We start from the raw sequence: 26,379 nt of genomic DNA on the forward strand, positions 1-26,379 counted from the left end.
ACTCTTAACTACCCATCTATTTTCTCTTTTCTTTCCAATCACTTTTCTTTCATCTTTCCCTTTATTTTTTGGAGATCCTCTCCTATGTATTTATTCTTTTATTTGACTTATCACATGGATTATAACTGCCATTTTTCATAATTGAATCTCCCATTAAATTGTTAACTGCTGTAGTGGTTTTACATTACATCTGTCTTTTCTCCATTATACTCCTACAACTTAGCATAGTGACTGATACATGTTTCTCTCAATCACCTACAAAATGCTGCAGGATGATTTGGTGATCCCTAATGCAAATTATTGTCTGGAACCATGTCATTTCAGATCAAAGGCTAAATATTCTCTGTATGTTTCTTTCTTGGAGCAGTAGAATACAATGTTATGTCAACAAACAATGTCTTTTGTGGGGATTGATCTACATGTTTTTTAAAATAAAATTACACATTTAATAACAGATCAAATGTAGTTCCAGAGTAAACATTATATAGGCCTTTATATCCTTTTTAAATTTTTTTTTTTCAACGTTTATTTATTTTGGGGACAGAGAGAGACAGAGCATGAACTGGGGAGGGGCAGAGAGAGAGGGAGACACAGAATCGGAAACAGGCTCCAGGCTCTGAGCCATCAGCCCAGAGCCCGACGCGGGGCTCGAACTCACGGACCGCGAGATCGTGACCTGGCTGAAGTCGGACGCTCAACCGACCGCGCCACCCAGGCGCCCCATTTTTAAAGTTAATTTAAACAATATGCATATGATGAGTGTGGTAGCAAATGTAACACACATTTGAAGTTACAAATATTTTTTATCATCCTTGTAAAATGTTGGTTATAGAAATATGAAATTAAGGTTATCTGATAATTGGAGTTTAAAAGAATATACCTTTCTAAGAAAATTATTGTTGTGAAATGACTCTACCCTATATCTCAGCTGGAAAGCAAAGGGCAATACTAACAGGACAAATCTTAGTTTTTAATGAAAATGATCCTTCTTCACTTGATATTGTATCTCTCTGGACTTGAGTCAAGGAAAGCCACAAAAGCCACAAAAACTACTGCAAAATGTTTTCAGATTCAACTATTTTATAAAGGGGTAAATTTGATGAAAAATTTACAAATTTTGCAAAAGATTAAGCTCCCTAGATTTTCATATAGTGACACTTCAGTATTTTTATGCAATTCTCAGTTAAGTTCCAATGCTTTCTATACCCCTCTGGCAATATTAACCAAGCATGAAATAGAAGGCTGCCATGTTCTGAATCACCCAAATATCTTTCTCAATTTTCTTTGATTTTTTTTCTAATTCCAAAACAAATTGTGGTGTAACCATATAAAGGAATACTACTCAGCAACAAAAAAGAATGAACTATTGATGCACTTATCAACTGTGATGAATCTCAAAGGCACCATGGTAAATGAAAGAAGCCAGGCTTCAAAGGTTACATAATGCATGATTTCATTTGTACAGTATTCTTGAAAAGATAAAAGTGTAGTAATAAAGAAAAGATCAGTGACTGTCAGGTATTAAGGGTGGAGGAGGGAGATGTGATCATTAAGTGTTGGCTCCAAGAAATTATTTAGGTTATTGAGCCATTCTCTCTCCTGATGATTATGGTAGTGGTTACAATGAATATACACTGGTGTTGAAATTCATTTTCACCTTTTAATATTTTAAAAATAAAATTAATTTTATTAAAAAAAGATTTTTTTACATTTATTTATTTTTGAGAGACAGAGACGGAGTGCGAGCTGGGGAGGGGCAAAGAGACGGAGACACAGAATCCAAAGCAGACTGCAGGCTCTGAGCTGTCAGCACAGAGCCCGACATGGGGCTTGGAACAGTGAGATCATGACCTGAGCTGAAGTCAGACATTCAACCGACTGAGCCACCCAGGTGTCCCCCAAAATAAAAGTAATTTTAGGGAAAAGAAAAATAATTAGTGGATGGCCACTTGAGAGTTCCTTCAGCGCAATCTGAATTTCTATTTATTGAGTATATCAAGAAGTATTTTCATTTAGGGCACCTAGGTGACTCAATCAGTTAAGTGTCCTACTTCAGCTCAGGTCATGATCTCATGGTTCATGAGTTCAAGCTTAGCGTTGGGATCTGTGCTAACAGCTCAGAGCCTGAAGCCTGCTTCATATTCTGTCTCCCTCTCCCTCTGCCCCTCCCCTGCTCATGCTGTGTCTCTCGCTGTCTCTCCAAAATAAATAAACAAATGTAAAAAAAAAAAAAAAAAGTAGAAGTATTTTCATTTAAAAATAAATGTATTTGGGGGGCACCTGGGTGGCTCAGTCAGTTAAGCGTCTGACTTCCACTCAGGTCATGATCTCACAGCTCCTGATTTCAAGCCTCCTGCTGGGCTCTGTGCTGAGAGCCTGGAGTCTGCTTTGGATTCTGTGTCTCCCACTCTCTCTGCCCCTCCCCCGCTCGCATTCTCTCTCTCCTCCAAAAACAAATAAACATTTAAAAAATAAAGATAAAAATAAATGTATTTTTAAAATGTCACATTTTGTTTTTCTGTTTTCTAGAATGAGTATACTTCCTAATGTGCTTATATTGAATGTTTCTACTTATTATCATTAAAGGAAAGACAATACTTTTAACTTGGTACCATGTAATATAACCTAAGATCTGTTTTTGAAATTTCAGCTCAGATGTTTTCAATTCTCATAATTTCCTCAGTTATACAAAAGGTTTGAAGTTAGCTTCTTTTAAGTATGTTAAATATTGTTTCTGAAACTATATGCTAGGTTCACTTTCCACAGAAAATATCGTGGGTTTGAGACAGGGCCTCTAAGTAGTACAACTGCAGTAGTTCTCTGCTCTGTACAATCTCAAGCCAGTTTAAGATTCTGAAGGCCTATTACTATCAAGCCTTTCCCATCCCAGCTTATTATCTTCTTTTAATATTGTTTAAATTAATCAAGTTATTGGCAGTCGACTGGCCACTAGGGATTTTTCAATTAAAGGAGGTGATGTGAACTTAAAAGTAATGTAATTTCTTTACTCATAAAACAGATGGCAGATACTTCAATTATCCTACTGGATAAAATGAAGTCAAAAATAAGATAAGTGAAATACATTAGTTTTTTTACCTGAGGACCTGGATCACCACTCTCACCTTTGGCACCAGATGAACCAGGCCCCCCCTGCAGAGAAAAAGTAAGGATATAATAATTTAATTGAGTAATATTTCCCTAACCAATTTCACCCTACCATTTTCACATGAAATGGTTAAACACTGTTCAACATATATTTCATCAAATTAGTATAATTTTATTAATTAATACAATAAAATTTTAAGTCCTGTTTCATTGAAATACATCTTTTCTCAGATTTTGAATGTATTCAGTGTGAAAGCTGTATTTTAAGTCTCCATTTTACACATAATTACACAGAAGCCAATTTCATGAGAAATCACATTGAAATTTTCTTTAATGTGTGCACCATCACAGTACTTATGATAATACACAAGGCATTATTTATTATTAAGCTGTGATGCAGTACAGAGGCAACACATTTTTACTGAATCAGGTATATGCTGCATCTATTTACACAGCCAGGACTTGGTGAAATGCTATTGCTTTTATACTCAGAAATTTCTCAGACACTGAATTCTATAGCAATAAAATGTCAAGAACAGATGCTACCACCATCATTACAATTGTCCTGAAATAACGTCAAAGCATTTTTTCCCAAAATGGTTTGTTTATTTCCCAGAAGAATAAGTCCTTATGACAAAAACTTCTTACAAATGTATACATAACTCAAAAAAGTACAACAAAAACCTAGCACATTAACTGGAAAAAATATAAAATCAATTTATAAAAGTGTTGTGGGTTTTAAAAATAAATACCAGACTGTCCATTCCCCTAAAAAGATTTAGGACATTAAAATTAAACATGGTGATAATAGTTACTTTGTACTGAAGAAGTATATTTTAGGTGTTTAAGAAGTTTCTGATTTATTTAAATCAATACATATTCAAATAATAGTGCATTGAATCATCATACAAAAAGATCAAAATTGTGCTAAGTCTGAAAATGTTAGCTATCTAGAGCCTCCTGGTGGCTCCAAAGTAAAATAACTATTAATCTGACTCCTAAAAAATACAAAAAAGTCAAATAACAGGAATATTCTAATCTTAAAAATTATAGAATAATAGCCTTCAAGCTCCTAATTAAGAATTCTTGCAACTAAGTTTTTTCAACAGAAAACCTGGGATTCTATATTAAATCAGATTATGAATCAATGAGTTGAACACAATTATAGGATAGTTAATTTATTGCATTATATTCTCTCTATATAAGGACTACCTACTCAACAAATTATAATTACTTTGTCTAAACACTCTAAAAATTATCATGCAATAATTGACAGTAACAGAATTCGAAAATAACCACAATATTTTCTATGTTTCTTGCATATTTATAAGCCTCCATTTGTCTAGAAAAGCAATTGAAAAAAACAATTGAATTAAGAATTTTTCATTGGAAGAATGCATATGTTTGTATCTTAATATAGTGATGTAGACTCTGTTTCTTTTTTTTAAATTTTTTTAAATGTTTTATTTTATTTTTGAGAGACAGAGAGACAGGATGAGTGGGGGAGGAGCAGAGAGAGAGAGAGAAAGAGACAGAATCTGAAGCAGGCTCCAGGGTCTGAGCTGACAGCACAGATCTGGCCCAACGTGGGGCTTGAACTCGCAAGTGGTGAGATCATGACCTGAGCCGAAGTCAGATGACTAGCTGACTGAGCCACCCAGGCGCCCCGACTCTGTTTCTTTTATATAAAATATTTTAAGACTCTAGAATTTGACAGTCTCTAGTAATTTGATGCTTTGGAGAAAGGATAATAGAGGAGAAAACTGAAAAGAAACAATATGATGTTTTTCTCTCAATACCTACCTTTAATATTTAAGGAAGCTAACACTTTCCATAACAAAGGCTTAGGTAGTAAAATTAATTAGTCTTGTATCCGATGTTTGACACTAAGAATGTGTACATGGTTGCCAATGTTTCCTTTCTGCCAACAAACTGGGAATGGCTGACCCTCAAACGGGTGGTGAAAACAGGAACCGCTAATGAAAATGCTTTCACTGCTTCTGCTCATCACTGCCCTGACCCTCTACAAATCTGCTGAGCTTATCCTTGTCAGGATGATACATAGGAAAATTCCTTTGGAAAATGCAGTTTTAGAGATCCTTGACTGATATTTTTAAATTATGTAACATATGGCAGTATTTCCCAAACATGCTTGACTGTAAGAATTAGCCTGGTGCACTCATTAAAAATATAGTTTGCCACTTTGAACCCTGAACCTTTATCATCAGAATCTCAAGTTAAGGGCCCAGGAGCTTTTTTTTAATAAAATATATAGATAATTCTTCTGCCACAGATTTATAAAACATTTGCATACTGCTGACTTTCCTCAGTCGTAAATTTGAGTTATCACTAACAAACAATGAAGTATTAACTTCATTTCTTCCTTTGTTAAGTAACATAGAGTCTTCCATGTTTATTACTTTCCCAGAACATATGTTCTACATGAGCCCATATGATTGAGTGTATGCCCCTTCAAAATGTATAAGATGTACGAATTTTAAGACTGAATTAAGATTACCATAGTTTATGTAAACTACATTAACAAACCTTTGAATAAAATACATGAAGAAAACTATTTATCACCTTAATAAGATCAGTAAAACAAACTAAATAATTAGAAGACTATTCACTTGATGTAAACTTGAGTAAAATTATTTTGCTGTGTCTACTAAGTAAATCACATGTTAAGATTTTAATGTTCATAGTAATAATTTCTATAAATACCATTATTTCAATAAAACATACTGAAAGCATATAAAATCATATGAAAGAACAGGAGGAATAGCTCTTTATATAGAAAAATAAATATTAAAGAGAGAAATTATTTATTTAATTAATTGTAAGATCAATCAGAAGCAAGGTTTGACTCATGCAGTCTTCTTTTCCCTTAAGGAAAAACATGACTTGAAAAGAACCTTTGTGTTTTTTGTGAATTGCTACACTGCTCAACATTTGGTAAAAGTTTCAAAATATTTGGAGATTTTTTATATTAAAAACCACTTGGAAAATATTAGCTTGTTAGCAAGCTTGTATGGAAAAATAAAACACTGTCATTTTCCAAGAGTCTCCAGAAGACAAATTAATTTCTCTAATATCTGAAGTACTTTGTGGAATATGGAAGGCAAACTGAAGTTTAAGCCAAGTATCCTGCTTGCTTCCCAAATTATGGAATAATTTAACTGACTTCAAATACTTTTTTTCTTTTTTAATGAAAATTCTATTTAACATAAAATTAAGTCTCAATAATTTAATGTAAAACTGAATTTTAATAACTTGGAATGTTATGCAAATAAATTATAATTATACTTCAAAAATTAATAGACATGTGACTCAATTGTTTTTTTCACTGTATGTATTTGATTTGAAAATTCTTCAGTGAAACTTTTTTTATCAAAACTTACTGAGGACTAAATTGAAATAGACTTTAAAAAGAGGAACAAAATCAAGCATAGGTAGATATGCATATCCTATTTTTATCAGCTAGAAATATGAACAATGCTTGGCCAAAGTTGCACAAGGAAATACTACTATGTAAATTTAAACACACATTATCTTATTGAGTAACCTACCACAGGACCCGGTCTTCCAGTTAGACCCATTGGGCCGGGTGGACCTCTCAGAGCAATCTAGAAAATAAAGTATATCAAACTCAGGGATGCCCTTTTTGGACAAGAATAGTAAACCACAATATTCATTTGCACAAGCTACCTGTAAGTAACAGATAATAAACAAAGGTATATTAGCTACAATCTAGAAAGAGTGCCTGATAACTGAAGAATTACAAGCTTCTAGAATGACAAATGATCTATCAGATTTGCTCTCAACTGTTATAGCTTGTATACAATCTTGTACCATATACTATTATGATTTATTCAATGATAAAAGTTAAAATAGATTTCAGTACAAGAAACCTAATATCCTGTAATTTTTCTACTCTGAAGCATACTTCACAATAACATATAGACTTCTCTTAAACATGTTGGCACAATTATCATCGAAAATCCTTTTAGAGATGAACAATTTGAGGTGCTTGAAATAAAAAGTTTCTAGCAATATTTAGGAAAAACTATTGACGATTAAAGCCAGATAGCAAGCAAAATTGATCAGAAAATATGCTCATAACACTTCTTTTTAACAAATCTCAAATTTAACATTACAAGAAAAACACATTCATTTTGTATAATCATAGGCATGATAGATTGATCACATGCACTTTTGATACTGAATATTAGAAATGTGAAATTAGCATATTTGAAAAGCTGGAACAAGTGGAGTACAAAGGATAAATATTCAATAGATGTTAAATTAGTATGGTGAGCTATCTTTGAATATTAGTGATTCCAAAAGATGAATATTTAGATTATCAAAACAGATATCAAAAATAATACTGTAATAGAAACAATATGTAAAATCATATTAGAAAAGTGCACAAGATAAAAACAGTAGGATCTCCAAGGTTCCACTACTGACTCACCATGAGATTTTTGACAATATACTTCTTAATCCTTGAGATTAAATATCTGAAAAATTGGAATTATAATGCTTGCTACCTATTTACAAGTAGGATAAAAGGACTAATAAAAGGAGGAATTTAATGGCCTCATAAAACATTTAAGCTCAAATAATTATCTTAAGTTTGTTGAAAGTAATATAAATTATAAGATGAATTGTAGGAATCATTAGCAAATTATTTTAAATATTTTTAGGGATGTGTTACGCCAAGGTCAAAAACACTTAAAGTTTTCTGTCTTTATACAGGATGTAATCAAATAATGGAATCTTTGCAGATTAATAGACTTAGTAAATATATAAATAAATATGAGAGTGAATTGCAACCTTCACTTATGTTTTCAGATATTTTATACACATACACAATAAAACTATATGTGTATAAAATACACAAATGATAAATTTTATATATTCATAAATTTATACAAAGTTATTACAGAAATGATTTATGTCACTTAGAAAGTGGGTAATTGTATCCATACCAAATGTGAGCCATTTATTTCCTTTTTCCTTAAAAAAACCAAAACCCCTACTACAAATAAAAGTATTATATGACTTTCAACTCTTTCCTCATCCACTATTTAAATTTCCTTATGTATAAGACATGTATAAAATAAGATTTCCTTAGGTATAAAATCTGTATAAGATAGAGATAGTGGAAGCTTTCAACTAATGAAGGATCTATAAACTAAATGGATTTTGCAAAAACACTATAGATTATAACAATTAGAACTTAAATACATATTTGAAGGATTCTTTCCTATATGATAATGCTTAAAAAACTTAATTTGCTGGCTTGTTCAGGATATCCTGAATAATTTAGAAGATTAGGAGGAAAAAATTATTTCAAACCTTCTTCTCTTACTTTTTTTTTAATCATCAAATTCTGTCTTAGCAGAGAAAAACTGTATGTGAAAAAGTGCTAGGTATAAATCCATCAGTACTCTGAAAAAATTTTAGAAAAATGTGTGTTATTGTTTGTGTGTTATTGCCAGAATTATATATGGCAATACTGCCAGGGTCAATCATTTAATTTTAGTATTCAATTAAAGAAAATATTCCCACTGGAAAAATAGATATAATCTTAGCAATTTTTATAGCTAAAATTCAATGAACTTTTCGGAAGTGTTTTGTTTATAATAGTAGCATCCTCCAGATGCAGACACACACACACACACACACACACAAGCATGCACACACAATCTGACATATATCAGTTTATAGGAATACATGTTTATTCCTTCTTACCCGAGCCTGCTGAAGAATCGCCTGTGCCTGAGCTTCCTGAGCAGAGATGGTTGGTCCTTTGGAACCATCGCCACCATAACGAAACTAAGAAAATAAAGAAGCTCAAAATTAGCCATTTTCAAATAGGTGCCTTAATTACTAGATTAAAAACTGCTTCCTGAAAATGGTGTGGTTTTATAAAAGTACAAGATAACTTTATTATGAATCAAAATACCTAGATTTTTGGGGGGGTTCTCCTGCCCATATCACAAGTTCCCTAGACCATGTTTTACCATTTATAGAAAAGAAACTTCCAATTTTCATTCATTCACTCATTCATTCATTCATTTTAATGTTTATTTATTTTTGAGAGAGAGAGAGACACAGAGTGTGTGCAGGGGAGGGGCAGAGAAAGAGGGAGACACAGAATCTAAAGCAGGCTCCAGGCTCTGAGTTGTCAGCACAGAGCCTGATGCGGGGTCGAACACACCAACCCTGAGATCATGACCTGAGCCAAAGTCGATGCTTAACTGACTGAACCACCCAGGTGCCCCAAGACTTCCAATTTTATATTCCATAATCTTTGAAAAATCTGGAATAAGTCACCATATATTTTACCTGCACAAATGCTACCCATTTCTATTCACTCATTTGTAAAAAGTCCAAGTGTGTTCAGTTCATTGGTGTTTATAGATCAGTTGTTATTTTGTTGAGCAAAACTTCTAGTATCTGTATGAACACGGAGGAAATCTTCCTTGAGATATACTCATTTGTTTACTGTTTCTCAAATAATTATAATAAGAAACTCACCCTCCCTGTATCCTTCCATAAAATTCTAAAATTCTAAAGCTTTCTTAATTTTAATTCCAAATGCAGCATGAGTCAATTTCTTACTCTACATGATTATTACTTGAAATTTTATTACATTTAAACAAATAAATCACACTTTTTTCCCCAGAGAACAAGGTCAATTTTAAAAAGCAATCTTATGGTCAAACAATTTTTGAGCAAAGAATAATTACCCTACAGATATATCTTCTTTTAAAAGTATCAACTATTGTATCTATGGTGATAAACAGCATCTTAATATTATGTTAAGTATCACATGAAATGTATGTTAATCATACCACTCAGGATAAAGCACATGACTGGAAATACGAAGAGCAACCTGTAAGCTTTGTTGTCAAAGTCTAATCAAACAGTGAAGGGCGCCTGGGTGGCTCAGTTGGTTAAGCATCTGACAGCCTCAGGTCATGATCTCACAGTTCATGAGTTCGAGTCCCGCATTGACTTAGCTGGAGCCCCACTTCTGGTGAGCTTAAGCCCCGTACTTCTCTTTCTCTTCCTCTCTACCTCTCTCTCACTCTTTCTCTGCCCCTCATGGGATTTTCTTTCTCCCTCTCTCTCTGCCCCTCACTCACTTGAGCCCTCTCTGTCTCAAAAAAAAAAAAAAAAAAAAAAGCCTAATGAAATAATGAAACCTTTGCTCTAACACAGAGATTGATGTTTACTAGAATTTTGTTTTAATAAAATTTTCTAGAATTTCTAAAGGCTGCATGATTTCAAATATCTCTACCACATACAATGGTTTTTAGTTAATTGCTCTGTAATACAGTTCAACAATGCTTTTCAGCAATAAGATTATGAAATATTAAATCATCTTTACAGAATTAAAAAAAGAAAACATACCGGTAACATTAACATGGTCCCAGGAGGACCAGGTAGACCATCAGCCCCTGGTAAGCCAGGACGTCCTGGGGGGCCCTAGGAAAGTAAATCAGCAAAATTAATAAATAAATTAAAACAAATTTATTAGAAACAGAATAACCTTTAATAACATTAGTCTACATTAACTAATTTGCATTTGTCCCTCCTTTCTTGGTTAATCTCCTTTTAGTAAGTATACCTAGAAAGGGTTGTTTTTCATTTCCCTACTTTCACAGGATTTTAATCATGCACGAAGTTATTGGCTATTCAAGGATGGAGGAAAAAAATGGAAGGGGCTTTACAAGAAGAGTTTGGACAGACTTAACACAAATGGTCTATTCCACCATGTTATCCAGGACATGCTCTTCAAATTAGAATTCAGGCTTATTAACTCAGTTTATCAGAACCCAGCTAAATACTCATCACAGTTTGTGGAAAACGGGTTTCAATTCAGATTAAATAACTGAATCTAATGTAACAGGTTTATCTCAGCATTGCAATTTATTGAAAATAAAAGTTTTCTTATTAATTATAACATAGATAAGTGCACATTCTTTATCCTCACTTCTAAAATTATAGTTAGAAAATTTAACCAAAATGTTGCACATTGAGTTCACAGACTTCCTCTTCTCTCATGAGAAAGATAACATGTTTAACTTGTGGAATACATTTTAATGATTTTCATTTATGTTATACTCTTTTGTTATAAAGAGTCCCTTCACTTACCCTCTCTCCAGGGTCACCAGGGGGTCCAGTGGGGCCTTGTAGACCTGGGGGACCCATAAGACCCTATAGAGAAACAAACCGTGATCTGAGTCAGATTTCTGATCTCATTATCATTCAGGCAAATTCATCCTACCAAAATCCAAGAAAAGCTCATTTTATATTTCATAAATATACACTGGTCTTCCAATCAATTTCCCTATTTATCTTCCTATAAAAAGACAATACATAGGAACCACTTTGTAGCTAGCTTAACTCTTCCTCTATGAAGCTGCTCTCAGGGTACAGGTAAATATTACAAGGAAATACAGGAAAGGAGAACACACCAATACAAAGTCACTGAAGTAGAAGTTGGTTCCCAGTTCTTAATGAACAAATGGTACATTCAGACAATTAGACCTCAAAAATGTGATAACAAAGTTGAAATGTAGAAATCATTTAGCCTGGAGGCATTTTTACATTTTCTGGATAAAAAGTATTTAAAGGCATCAGTATAACATATTCATTTCAGATGACAAGAATTTAATTCCACAAAAGATAGAGATTTCTGTCAGATCAGTACAACTATCTGAGAATAAAGACACACTGAGCAACATGAGCCTTCCTAGGAAGTGACAATGGAAGCTGATAATCACTCCATTTGGAAGCACAGATAAGGCTGCTACTGTCTACTTAGAATTCTCAACTCCATCTATTGAGATATATCTTTACCTCTTTAATGGAAACAAGAATTTTTTTTTCACTATCATAACTTTCAGATAGAAAGTTGAAAATGTGGTTAGCGGATGCAGAGATATTGAAGCCCCCTCCAAAAGAAATTAAACAAAATTTAATTCCACTGCTCTCAAAATAATAACATTTGGATAGCCAAATCAGAAAGCAATTTAAGGCCATCAGGCCCTCTGAAAAAATGTTTGCCTCTATAATTCAATACTCAAATTAGTATAAAATATATCAATTCAATAATGTAATAGAAATGTTATGTCTGATTATTTAAAAAATCAAGATGAAAATAATCTCAACACATTTACATACCGCAGGTCCTGCAGGCCCTGGTGGTCCTTCAATAAGCATACCCTATAATAAAACAAGACAGAGATTCATTTCTAGGGAAATGTAACCTGTAACCTCTCGTCTAAGCAGCTCTAACAAAGTACATCATTGCATTTTAAAAAGTAAATTCTCTATTTCTACCATATAAAATCAATTATAAACAGTTTTCTATGGGGAAGGGAGGGAATTTAAAATGATAGAAAACATAGCCCTTGTCCTCAGAGAATCTGTGAACTAATTAGAAAAGGAATAAATATTCAGAAAAGTAATACTAAAAGGAAAATATGCTAAGTTCTCCCAAGAAGGACAAAACAAAAACGTTTGACCAAGTTCTCCCTGGCACCCAGAATAATGCCTGACACAAAGCCGGGATTTAATAACTATTTACTGTTTGAATGAAAGAATGGAAGTTAGGTGGCATCTAAGCAGTTTCATTCAGGGAAAAGGAAAAAAAAGTCCAAGCAAAAGAATCGGGCATAAACATGAGATAAGCTCCTAAATAGATAAGAGAATAGAGTACTATCTCAGGATAAAAAAACTCATTCCACAATGTTTATGATTCTACTTCCAGAAATTATTTTATCACTCAAAAACATGATTGTAATTTTTTGTAATAAGGGCAAATTCATTCTGAAAAATATTTGAAAATTCTTTGATGAATATATGGCATGATTTATCAGATTTTGGAGTAATACAGTAGATAGCCACTAATCTCCTTAGAGCCATACCTTTTTAACCTATAACTTTCCCTCTACCAAGTTTTTCAATGTGTATGTCCTTGCAATTTCTGAAATGGATTTTCATGATCTTGAGGCAAACAGTTAAGCATATTTTCTTTAGTTCTAATGTAACAGTTTTCCTGAGTTGCTGATTAGGGACAACAATAGTAAAATTGCTTTCCAGTAGGATTGCTTTTTACCAATATCTTGAGTAGTGAGAACATTAATATGAATTTTAAAATCACTTTTGGAGTGAACTGCACCTTTTCTTCAATGGAAGAACGGGAAGTGGATTTTAAAAAGAATATTTTCATATTTGTTACATGATGTTATCTGGATATGAAACAAGTATCTACGTCAAATAATATATTTCTGATAATGCCAAGTTAAAGAAATTGAAGGAAGTTAGAAAAGCTACTGTCTATTTATATCTCAACCACCAACATTTGAACCTCAGCAAAGGTATTTAAACTCTCTAGGTCTCAGGTTCCTTTGTTGAGTAAAATGAGAGAATTAGACTAGACAATTTCAGTTACTTTCAAATTCCAAAATTCATGTATCTATATTTTTTGGCTGATTCAAGTGTTACTTGCCAGAAATGACCTTACTAACACTTCTCTGTGGCAAATTTTAAATATTTGGACATCAGAGTTTTTAATAATATATATGCTATATATTATGAACATATATATGTAATAATTTATATACTAATTTATATAAACATATAATAATTTAAGGTGATGATGGCTCATAATATAAATTAAATCATTGTTACCAACCTTTACAATGTATTCACAGCAGTACTTACAGGTTCAACTACTGCTGGTTCTCCTTTCTGTCCTTTTTCTCCATATGCACCGTGGCCATTTATCTGTTGAGTGAAAAATTCAAGCAGCCTGTCTTTAAGTAAATAAGACCACTTAAGGTTTTTTTGGGTTTTTTTTTTTAAGAAAATTTAATCATCTAAGTGCATTTAAAAACAACCAATTAAAACGTGTTTTAAAAATAGAAACCTATTAAAAGTTTAGATACTGAAAATATAAGAAGGAAAGCATGATAAACATTAATACAAATCTTGAATGAGATTAAACAATTGTTTCTTAAAGACATATTATAGAAAGTTAAAGACATCTGTAGACCTCAATTATCATTCCAAGGCACTAAGCAGCAAGTATCATCAAATTGAATTTAATAAAATAAAGGTGGGAGGTAAGGGGTGGAAGAAATGGGTGAAGGGGGTCAAAGGTAAAAAAATAATAATAATAAATATGGTACCTCTACTGAACATCACCAGAAAATATTTTTAAAAATTAAAAAATAAAATAGTCTAAAATTCAGAAATTAGACTTACTATCCCAAATAATAATGACTATTTTAATCTTATCAATAATAATACAATTCGGATACAATTCTATTCACGATTATACTTTCAAATGAAGACTCTGGTAGTGGAGGCAGAGATACAACTGCTGTAGATTCCCATGTGGAAGAATCTATCAAGGTGTCCTAGTAGTGATAAATATCCATAATTTACATAAAAACACAACTTGTATTTTAAACCTGAAAAGACATCAAGATAAATGTGAAAATACTCCAAAAATAAGACATACAATGACACAGAGCGTAATACTGACTTACGCTTGTTTCTGTGATATCTGTTTCTGCTGGAACACCTGGACCAAATTCTTCATTAGTGGGGCTTGTTGGTTTATCTTCATATTCTTTATATTCATAAAAATCATATTCGCCTAAATCTCCATCTACCAGAAGGTCAGAGTCCCTGCCGTCTATTCCTTTGTTTTCATATAGTGTATCCTCGGAATTTTTCCTCTGGGAATCATAATCCTCTCCAGTTAGATATTCTTCAGTAAATACTTCTTCAACTGGATTTGGCTATTAATTTAAGTTGCAAAGAGTTGAAGAACATGAAGTTTACTGTTAGTAAAGCAAGGTAAGCATTTGCAATTACAGTTTGATGGAATGTGACGAGAAGCAATTTAAAAGCTACTAAAGCAAGCCTGAAGGTTGAAAAAGATAGCCTTTCAGTATCATTGAAAGCAATATTTTTGTACGTTGGTATGTACAAGGAAATATTGCTTTCAAAGTACTTTTCCCAATAAACTGCAAATATTCACATGGACTCAACATGTGTATTTGCTAGCTCCATTAAAAAAAATTGTTAGTCAATTTTATATTTACTTCATGGTTTAAGATTTGAATAATGAAATATGCACTTAAAACTTCGCTTAATTTTCAAATCTCACAGATCATCATTAGGAAATATAACTACTACCAGAAAAACCATGTAAATTTGACTCTCAATCACAAAAATAAAATATTAATGTCAATATTGAGACTTGTCATAGCAATTTTTAGAGCATATAGTATATAAGGAAGTATTATATCACCAAAAAGTTCTTTAAAGCAAATAAAATATAACTTATAGGCCTTGAAATTCAAGAAATGAAATAGAATATATCACTGCACAATCTCATAAAGGGTAGAGAATAAATATGCACTTACAAGGGAATTTTGTATCAATAAAACTCCCTCAGAGACAGAAAAATAGACCTAGTATAATTATCTTTTTCACATAAGTAATTCTTTATTAATAGCATAAATCTTAATCATATTTATTATGCAATTTTTAGCCATATAATGATCTTGATGAGGTTCAAATGAAATAATTTATCTTGCTAATTTTTGGATTTTTTAAGTTACTTGATTTCCAAGACATAGTGAATCTAGATGACAAAATAGCACTGAATAAATAAGTAGTAGTACACAAAATCATATGAATAGAAATGCAGCTAAATGATTAATTTAGCAATTGTTAACCAAAATAAAATATTTAGTAACCATAATATTTTTGTATTTTTAGCCAAAGAGGATACACTATCTATAGACAATGCATGTTATCCAAAAACTGAATATTGCTATGTTCATAGCTCTGAACTAAAAAGCTAGTTAAATTTGGTTAGATAAATAGGCATCTTGAATCAAGATATCCATTTCTGAAAAACGATAAATTTGGACCAGATGAAATTTAAAATCTGTTCTCCCCCTAAAATGTTATTTTTCTGAAGTATGTGTTTGTATGTCATACACTACTGCGTTTATTTGCTTCACTGACACAAATGTTATATAAATCTTCTCACAGCTAAATTATTCAGGTATTCTTCATACCCAGTATGACAGGTGTTTCACAAATTTAAACTGAATTGTACACTCATTTTTTCATGATACAAATATATCATAATATGAAATATTATGAATGTACGCACAATATGAATACATTATGAATATTTTTAATAATATGAGTAATAATATAAATATATTATGGATAATATGAATATTATGAATGTATGGATAATATGAAATAATATATGCATAATATGAAGATTGTTACCTTTACACCTGTATGTGCTTAAACATTTTCATAGAAAAGAATGAAAACGTTAAGACACATTATTTTAATAGTGTGTTTAATAATAATTAACATCATTCTCCTAACAAGTATGAAAATGTACATAGCTATTAAAATCCACTAAGATTAAATTTTCTCAAGAAGTTTGCTGCCGGGGTACCTGGGTGGCTTAGTCAGGTAAGCATCCAACTCTGGATTTCAGCTTGGGTCATGATCTCACGGTTTGTGAGATCGAGCCCTGCATCTTGCTCTGTGCTGACAGTGTAGAGCCTACTTGGGATTCTCTCTCTCTCCCTCTCTCTCTCTGTCCGTTCATTCCCTGTTTGTGCTCTCTCTCTCTCTCTCTCTCAAAATAAATAAATACACTTAAAAAAATAAATACTATTAAAAAAAAGAAGTTCTCTGTCATAAAAATGCATGATTATTGGTCAGATGAAATAAATTCTAATTGTATCATTTCATGATACAATTTTCTCTTTAGAGGAGTCTCCTCCTCACAGAAAAATCATGTTGTGAATACCCTTCATCACAACATGTTGAGAAGCTTGCTCAATCCCAGGAGCAATGAAGAGAATGACAGCAGCCAATCCAGTTTAATCAATTTGTGTCTGCATGAAGCAAAGAGTCATGTAAACCTGAATGGACTAATTTAGTAACAGTGAGCCAATGCTATTGTTTCTCTTACCTCAATAAAGGAATAAAAAGATGGAACTTCTCGCAAGTTATATTCTTCCAGAGTGAAGTATATTTAGAAATATTACACGCTTAAAAAATCTGGGCTGCGATTTAATAGTGTCAATGAGCTTACCTCATTTGTTCCAGATACATGCCTAGGAGCTTCTGTCTGGTAACTTTCCTCTGTTCCATAGTTGTATTCTTGAAAATCATCAACAATATTTGCCTAGTGGTAAATTCAAAAGAAAAACAATTCTAAGAATGTAAAGTAATACCCAATTTAGGAAAAACATGATTTAACTGGGTTATCGTATTAGCCAAATGAGGATTTATCTAGTTGGGTTAGGACAATGACTCATCATCAGAGATCTTCCAGCTTATCTAGGAGAGATCTTGATTGCTTTTTCTTTGCTACCTTTACCCCTAGTTTGGCTTTTGCTGTTGCTTGATAACTTTTCTTCTTCTTGGATGCAAATTTTTCAGATTTAGGGGGTGTAAACTTTTTGGACTTTTCCTTTGAGTTAGTGGCCACTGTCTTCGTCTTCTTTTTGAAATTGGATTTCTTTTTCTGTAAAACGTGGTGAAAGATGGAATGGAAAACATAAATACAGTGAAAAGGGAAATGCAGGGCATGGATGAAAGGAAGGACAAGCAAAGCAAAATGAGCATCATTCCTTCGGGGCAGCTACTGTCAAATAAGAATCACAGTTATTGGGTCACAGAAATCAGGTGGATGAAAGGCTTACAATGAGTTTGAGGAACAGCGGACATAAGAAACCACGGAATGACAAACACTAGGACACCATATACACAGGTGCTACTTTGTTTTTACCTCAGTTTGTGCTATTGTCTCCTCAGCTACAGTGGGTGTCTCTGTTACAAATTCAGCCTCTTTATACTCTGCTTCCCCATACTCATAGTCATATTCCAGAATATCCTCAGGTGCATACTACCTCGCAAAGGAAAAAATATCAGGCGATTTTGTTAGTTGCAGGTAATACTAATAACAAAGTGGTAATCATCTTAACTTTTACGCAGGGTAAAGGTTAAGAGGCAAGTATTTAAATGTTATTTTATATTACAAGAAGTATTATACTGTCAGTGTACAGAGTATAATAACATAAGAGCAACAAAGCTGATTTTCTAAGCGGAACAGTGGTTAGGATTGTGAGGAAACTAAAAACTGTGAATATTAATCCAAACTTAATTAATATTCAAAATTTGTAGCCAATGACTTATTTTGAACACAGCAGTAATATACTTGGTCACAGTTGTTAAATGTTCTTGTTAATTTTTATTTGTAAAAATTGTTACACAAGGCTCCTCTAAAAGACTTTTAGTGTATTTCCAATGGGTACTTTTTTTCATTAAACTACATGCTTAAAATATTAAATATGGAGGATAGTCTTTCCAAGTATGAAAGGATATTTAAATTGGAAGTCAGAGAGTGGAGAGGAGGAAAAGGAAATGCAAGGAACATAAGGTAAGTCTAAACCGAACACTAGAATAATGAAAAATAAAATCTAAAATTTGTTCAGAAATCTCTAATTTGCCATAGACTTAAGATCAAAATGAGCACAGAATACTAGCAACACATTAAAAGATTCAAAGTAAGATCTGTTTCTAACTAACATATTATTCACCTTTTAAAAATCCTGCTTTTTTTCCCTCTATCAAAAAAGCATAGCACTCAGACATTGTAAACTACTTAAACTAAACTCAAATTGGAAAATGATATTTTATACTAGATTCCTCTGTATTGAAGCAATTTAGTTGGAGAGAGGTATGTTTCTTAATAGAGGGATGTACAAGACAGTCATATATACTGAATAAGGAAAATAATGTGTTCACCTTCACAGCCAAATGTCTCTATCAAAACTTTAATTTATAAACAAGAATATAGTTATTGTGAAACATATATTAATCATTGGCTTTAAGCAAAATAACTGTAAATACACTAAGTAATACATACAAAAACATTAAGCAGTAAACTCAACAAGCTGTGTTCCTAATATATACAAGCTAAAGGCAACCTATTTGGGTTTCCCTTAGTATTATATTTGATAAAATTCCAATTATATCCCAACTGGAATCTTGGCATTTCAAAATTGCCAGAAAATCCTTTTTAATCTGCCAGGAAAGTAACTGTTAACCATATGTCTTTTAGAAAGTTGTGATCACTGTGCCTTCTAATTAGCTCTATTAACTATAGCAATGCAAATGAGTGCAAATTTCACAGACATATAATGAGACATGTCCAAAACTGATCTCCTGGCATCATTATACATCTGGCCCTAGATGAGCCTCACTAGAGTAAACTTTTCAAATGGTTCAGCTGAAGGTCATATTGAAATTTGAACAGACATGTCTTTAGTGTTCTCTATGACTGTAAACACTGTAATTTGATAAGATGAACTGAAACAGATTCATACTTTTATCTATTCAGTGATAGCTTCATTATCAATGAACATCCATTTGAAGAACTTCAACAAGAGCTTTATTCTAACTGAATTTGTACAGAATTTGGTAAATAGAAAAATGCACATATATAACACTGAGCATTTGTTTCTTAATTGCCTCTGCAATCAAGATAAAGGCCAATTATGGGGCGCCTGGGTGGCGCAGTCGGTTAAGCGTCCGACTTCATCCAGGTCACGATCTCGCGGTCCGTGAGTTCGAGCCCCGCTTCGGGTTCTGGGCTGATGGCTCAGAGCCTGGAGACTGTTTCCGATTCTGTGTCTCCCTCTCTCTCTGCCCCTCCCCCGTTCATGCTCTGTCTCTCTCTGTCCCAAAAATAAATAAACGTTGAAAAAAAATTAAAAAAAAAAAGATAAGGGCCAATTACTTCTAGGAAAGTTAATGTAAACATTATTAACATCATTAAGTAAATAAAATAATTAAATACTGGATTTAGATACATATTAAAAAGACATAAATGGTGACTGAATATTGTATAGTGAATAACTTTTCTGTGGTTATGATCACTCATGTTGAACTAAGAAATAAGAAATTTATACAACTACTAGCTGCCAGCTGGAAGTAAAACACTAAAAACAAAAGATTTGATAGTCTATTTTATGCCGTAGAGTTTTAAAATTAAGCAGACTTTTCAAAATTGTGTGCATCTATAATTAATTTTAAAAACATATGACAATAAACAAAGACATAAAGGGCTGATTTTTAAAGTCCATGGTTTAATGGATCTCAAATGAAGCATGGTATTCAAAAATATACTAATGTACATTAACTTCATGTCGTTCTTTTTCTTGTAGGAGGAAACATCTTCTAACCCCCATAAGCCTCTCCTCTTTTTAAACTCTTTCCAAATGAAGATTAACCAGACTAGTTGTGACTCTGGAATAATGGAGAAAATAATATTCTCACCTCCTTAGGCACTAAAGCATATCTTTTTCTTAGAGTCTTTCAGGAGTCAGTGTAAAGAATCACTCCTGGGGCGCCTGGGTGGCGCAGTCGGTTAAGCGTCCGACTTCAGCCAGGTCATGATCTCGCGGTCCGTGAGTTCGAGCCCCGCGTCAGGCTCTGGGCTGATGGCTCAGAGCCTGGAGCCTGTTTCCGATTCTGTGTCTCCCTCTCTCTCTGCCCCTCCCCCATTCATGCTCTGTCTCTCTCTGTCCCAAAAATAAATAAATGTTGAAAAAAAAATTAAAAAAAAAAAAGAATCACTCCTTCTGTTCTTATTTCTTTTTCTAAACAGCATCCCCTTAGTCATGGTATTGAGTGTATTTAGCACTTTGCTAGTATACATGAAGCTTTATAACCTATGTTTGGAGATGGCCGTCTTTCCTTACCATGGAATTTTGAAAATCTTGAAAACAGAGAGAACTAGTTGTAATAAATTAGATGAATACATGCAAAAAGACATGCATTGATAGAATGATTTCGATTTCAGCTTGGATATGTTAGTAGCCTAGCATAAATTGTAGTGAGAAGGAAGTCTTCTAGAAATGTCATAATCTGTTCTTATTTAACTTGTAGAAAAATAGTGGCATCACTAAATATCTATGAGAACTAGAATATATGATAAATATTAAGTGCAAAAAATATTAGGGTAATATATTTGGGGAAGTACACTGGTTTTTAAATTTGTCTATAAAATACTGTCTTTCCTTTGCTTTATTTTCCTTGTTCATCCTTTTAAAAAAAGAATGTCAATTGCCTACTATGTATAAGTTACTATAGTTTGCATAATAAATTAAGAAATAACCATATATAGATTTCACATTTAATTTCTTGTAAAGATAATAGGATACTCTTACTTGAGAAAATCCCCAAACATTATAATTTTGATATCAGTTACTCTTCTATGTAAATGGTATTGTGTAAGTTCAAATAGAATTAAAGTTTGATGATATTTTGGCTCTATTTAAATCTATCTCTGTTATGCATTTCACTCTATGATGATGATGTGCCAAACACATACACAATTGAATCCTAAGAATGATTTAGAAGATGTTTTTTAGAGTGTATGAGGTAAACCACAATTACAAGTTGGAAAAAGCACATGAGTTAATTTATAAAAGAAACTGACATACCTATTAATCCAAATAGATTAATGAATATGCATTGTTACAAATTTGTTAATGGAAAATTAAGCAATATAAAGTGCAACATTAATGGTTGATGCTCTGTATTGCACTTTATTTTCTTTATTCACTGGTAAATAGCATTGCTTACTATGCTGTACTGGAATAACATCTGTAGATCAATTATTAAAATGCATATTTGAAACATAATGACATATTAATGGCTATAGTTCAAAATTATTATTATAAGAACTGGTTACTAATTTGGTTAACCAGTTTATTTAATAAGTGTATAACATAGGATGGTTATCTTACTATTGAAGTATCAATGTAATTAGAATTGGAAAAAAATGTGACAGCTGATTCTTCAAAAAAATTTTTACTGTAACACATTCAATATAGAAAGCGGTAAGAAATGCTATCTATTTTTGCATCACCCAACCAGATTTTCATGCAGTTTTTTGTTACAGCAATACATTGTTTTTCCCCACACACTCTTCTAGTAAAAACAAGTTGAACTTCTTAACGAATGTTAAATATATGTTATCAATAACTCAAAGTAGAAAAGAGCAAATTTACTTTTAAATGAACTTAAGAAAAAAATGGATAAGAATTATTTTGCTTTAAAATAACTGTTTAACTGGCATGATAGCATTAACATATAGTAATAAAACACCTCAAGGTGATATATTAAGAAAGCATACCTTCATTCTTCCAAAAATCAGAGCCATATCTGTTGCTAAAAGGGACAAACTTATCTTTCTTAAAATAGGAGCAAAATAAATCTCATCAATATCGAACAGGTACAACATGTATAAATGTTTTAAATTTCAATACTGATTTAACACATAATCTCTAAGATATAAAAGTACTAAACCTGATGGTATTTAACCTATCCTTTTGGAATTCACAAAAAAAAATTATTTAAATAAATCATGAAGGAATAAGAAGAATGAACCACTGGTGAACCGTGAAACAAGCAAACAACTACCCAAGTAATTTCTCTTTTCTCTCTCATATTTGCTTTTCTGTCAGCTTCTTAAGCCTTTATCCTGTTTTAAGAAAAACATCCATGTTAAGTCATGGAAAAGATCATTGCAACAGAATTTACTGTCATACTTTAAAAAGAAAAGTGATGTCAAAAAAGATATTTCAAGCATTTAAGTGGTAAAATCCCAATTGAATTTACATGCAAACATACCAATAAATTAAAAGATAAGATCCTAACCTCTTTTAAAAGAGTAAAACTCAAAAGGTGGCACCAATTAGTATATTTAGAAAGAAGAATGCCATTTGAGCTATTTTCAAACATAAAGACAGCCTTGATGTTTTCAAACTTCCAACCCCCACTTCTAAAATGTAACACTCCCCACCTTGAGAAAAAAGAATCTAAGTTGTTTTGCTGTCAGTTAAAGAGTAACTTCCTTCCAGCTTGCTTGTTTTTTTTAATTTCCAGAAGACCCACACCAAAGGATTTTACCAAAAAATCTGGATAAGGATGTGTTGTACTATATTTTTGTTTTTTGGGGGTATTCAATTTTGATAAAATTGCTATGGCTATTTTTTTTTTTTGGCCTGGAAGAGAATAGGGTCAAATTTCATTACAGTAAATTTTCTTGCAAAAATAGCCTGGAAAAAAAGGTTTCACACCTGAACTTCAAATACAGTGACATAATATGAATGAAAGTATATGAATATTTTTAGCTACAATTAGATCCTACTGCTTTTCATTTCATTGTTCTTTATGTCAAATTCTGTAGAAGAAAAAGAAAACGCACATATCAATGTAGCCTAGCCCTCTAAGAAATAGGAAAAAAAAAAAATCTCTTTAAGTATTCAACAGAGCCTGAAACTTTAAGATAGCTCTAATGTCACCTTCTCATCTGTGCGAATTGCCAAAGGCAAGTACACCAGAAGAATTGTCACCCTTATCTTGAGGCTGTGTGTTAATTATTTAAATGCCAAGGGCAGAAATATAGCTTTTAGAGAACTACCTTTTTTCTCACCTCTCCCAAAATGAAATATGCTCATATATATAGCATATAAGTAAGGAATCTCTATTTTTAAGAAGTTTAAGAAACAGAGTACTTAAGAGGAAAAAAATACCAAAAATCTTCATTAAGTCACTTCTTCCTAGAACTATTAAAACACTATTAAATAGAAAGTATAGGTTTAATTAAAACTGAATAATAATGATAAGCCTCAAAACTGCAAGACTATGTCTGTACCGCTGAAAGGAGAAAATGAGCCCTGATCTCATGGTCCTCACCTCATCAACCTGAGGTTCCTGAGCCTGAGCGGCCTGGGGTACTGAAGAGTCACAGTCTGGACTGTAATGCTCACAGTAGTCATATGCTGCTTTAGGGTCACCTATGATCAACAGCTGCTGGATGTCCCCCTGTCAAGAAACAAACATGAATGTAATCAGTATATATAGATATACATATATTTAGAGCAAGATTTATTCAAGACAACATGCAGTTTATTTTTATTGTTTTATTGTTTTGTGTGTTTATTTTTATTTATTTTTTAATTTTTTTAAATTTTTTAATGTTTATTTATTTTTGAGACAGAGAGAGACAGAGCATGAGCAGGGGAGGGGCAGAGAGAGAGGAAGGCCCAGAATCTGAATCAGGCTCCAGGCCCTGAGCTGTCAGCACAGAGTCCGACGCAGGACTCAGACTTGTGAACCACAAGATCATGACCTGAGCTGAAGTCGGCTGCTTAACTGACTGAGCCACCCAGGCGCCCCGTGTGTTTATTTTTAATTATATGAAGTACTAACACTTACATTTCAATGTTAGAAATAGCCTTATAGAACAAATGAACAAAGGAAAAATAGAGAGCAAGCAAGAGAGAGAGAGAGACAGACTCTTAACTCTAGAGAACAAACTGATGGTTACCAAAAGGGAGATGGGTAGGGACATGGGTGAAATAAGTGATGGGGATTAAAGAAGGACACTTGTGATGAGCACCAGGTGTTGTATGTATGTTGAATCACTATATTGTATGCCTGGAACTTATATTACACTGCATGTTTACTATACTGGGATTAAAATTAAAAATTTAATAAAAACTAGTCTCACAGATTTGAGAGAAAAATTCACACCTGTTTTACAAATTAGCTGTTAATATTAAGGTTTTATTCTATTATTTTGTGGTTCATAGAATCTATACTATATGCATCCATTCGGTAAAACAATTTTACTACATTCACAGTATATTCTTTATAAAATAAGACAAATAAAATGTAAATATTAAGCTGATAAAAAAGTAAATAAAATTTAACAACTGTAAATATATAAAGAGGATGATTATATTTTCTTTTTTAAAACTTTTTAATGTTTATTTATTTCTGACAGAGAGAGACAGAGCATGAGTGGAGGAGGGGAAGAGAGAGAGGGGGACACAGAATCTGAGGCAGGCTCCAGGCTCTGAGCTATCAGCACAAAGCCCGACGCGGGGCTCGAACTCGCAGACTGTGAGATCATGACCTGAGCTGAAGCCGGATGCTCAACCGACTGAGCCACCCAGGTGCCCCAATGTTTATTTAATTTTTGAGAGAGACAGAGTGTGATCAGGGGAGGGGCAGAGAGAGAGGGAGACACAAAATCTGAGACAGGCTCCAGGCTCTTGAGCTGTCATGACAACACAGAGCCTGATGCTGGGCTCGAACTCACGGACCAAGATATCATGCCTTAGCTGAAATTGGATACTTAACCAATTGAGCCACCCAAGTGCCTTGAGGGTAATATATTTTCAATATTAACTAAAGAGTTCAATCAAAGTAAACTGAATTACAGATGGCCAACAGGCACATGAAAAGATGATCAAAGTCACTCCTTATCAGGGAAATACAAATCAAAACCACACTCAGAAACCACCTCACACCAGTCAGAATAGCTAAAATGAACAAATCAGGAGACTATAGATGCTGGAGAGGATGTGGAGAAATGGGAACCCTCTTGCACTGTTGGTGGGAATGCAAATTGGTGCAGCCACTCTGGAAAACAGTGTGGAGGTTCCTCAAAAAATTAAAAATAGACCTACCCTATGACCCAGCAATAGCACTGCTAGGAATTTACCCAAGGGATACAGGAGTGCTGATGCATAGGGACATTTGTACCCCGATGTTTACAGCAGCACTTTCAACAATAGCCAAATTATGGAAAGAGCCTAAATGTCCATCAACTGATGAATGGATAAAGAAATTGTGGTTTATATACACAATGGAATACTACGTGGCAATGAGAAAGAATGAAATATGGCCTTTTGTAGCAATGTGGATGAAACTGGAGAGTGTTATGCTAAGTGAAATAAGTCATACAGAGAAAGACAGATAACCATATGTTTTCACTCTTATGTGGATCCTGAGAAACTTAACAGAAGACCATGAGGGAGGGGAAGGAATAAAAAAAAAAGAGGTTAGAGAGGGAGAGAGCCAAACCATAAGAGACTCTTAAAAACAGAATAAACTGAGGGTTGATGGGGGGGGTGGGGTGGGAGGGAGGGGAGGGTGGGTGATGGGCATTGAGGAGGGCACCTGTTGGGATGAGCACTGGGTGTTGTATGGAAACCAATATGACAATAAATTTCATATTTAAAAAAAGTAAATAAATAAAATAAAAATGAAAAAAGTGAACTGAATTATTATTGTTAGGCAAACTTATATGATAATTTTATTTATTTA

At 33.0% G+C, this 26,379-nt stretch overlaps 1 protein-coding gene across 11 annotated transcripts in view; it reads right to left on the reverse strand.

Annotated features, from left to right (window-relative positions):
* The window catches only part of COL11A1 (collagen type XI alpha 1 chain), a 218,987-nt gene that overhangs the window by 116,129 nt on the left and 76,479 nt on the right, over window positions 1–26,379 (reverse strand). For 2 of the 11 annotated variants that reach the window (XM_043575696.1, XM_043575695.1), the window contains 12 exons: window positions 23,959–24,087; window positions 17,978–18,094; window positions 17,561–17,713; window positions 17,279–17,371; window positions 14,682–14,936; window positions 13,852–13,914; window positions 12,307–12,348; window positions 11,275–11,337; window positions 10,531–10,605; window positions 8,863–8,946; window positions 6,675–6,731; window positions 3,097–3,150 (listed from right to left, as the gene is read on the reverse strand). In XM_043575696.1, coding sequence (XP_043431631.1) covers window positions 3,097–3,150; window positions 6,675–6,731; window positions 8,863–8,946; window positions 10,531–10,605; window positions 11,275–11,337; window positions 12,307–12,348; window positions 13,852–13,914; window positions 14,682–14,936; window positions 17,279–17,371; window positions 17,561–17,713; window positions 17,978–18,094; window positions 23,959–24,087 — 1,185 coding nt within the window. The remainder of the gene's footprint in view (window positions 1–3,096; window positions 3,151–6,674; window positions 6,732–8,862; window positions 8,947–10,530; window positions 10,606–11,274; window positions 11,338–12,306; window positions 12,349–13,851; window positions 13,915–14,681; window positions 14,937–17,278; window positions 17,372–17,560; window positions 17,714–17,977; window positions 18,095–23,958; window positions 24,088–26,379) is intronic. The other 9 variants (XM_043575701.1, XM_043575700.1, XM_043575698.1 and 6 more) reach the window with 8 other exon arrangements.

This window comes from Prionailurus bengalensis, chromosome C1 (genome assembly GCF_016509475.1).
Source record: "Prionailurus bengalensis isolate Pbe53 chromosome C1, Fcat_Pben_1.1_paternal_pri, whole genome shotgun sequence".
Classification (NCBI taxonomy): Eukaryota; Metazoa; Chordata; class Mammalia; order Carnivora; family Felidae; genus Prionailurus; species Prionailurus bengalensis.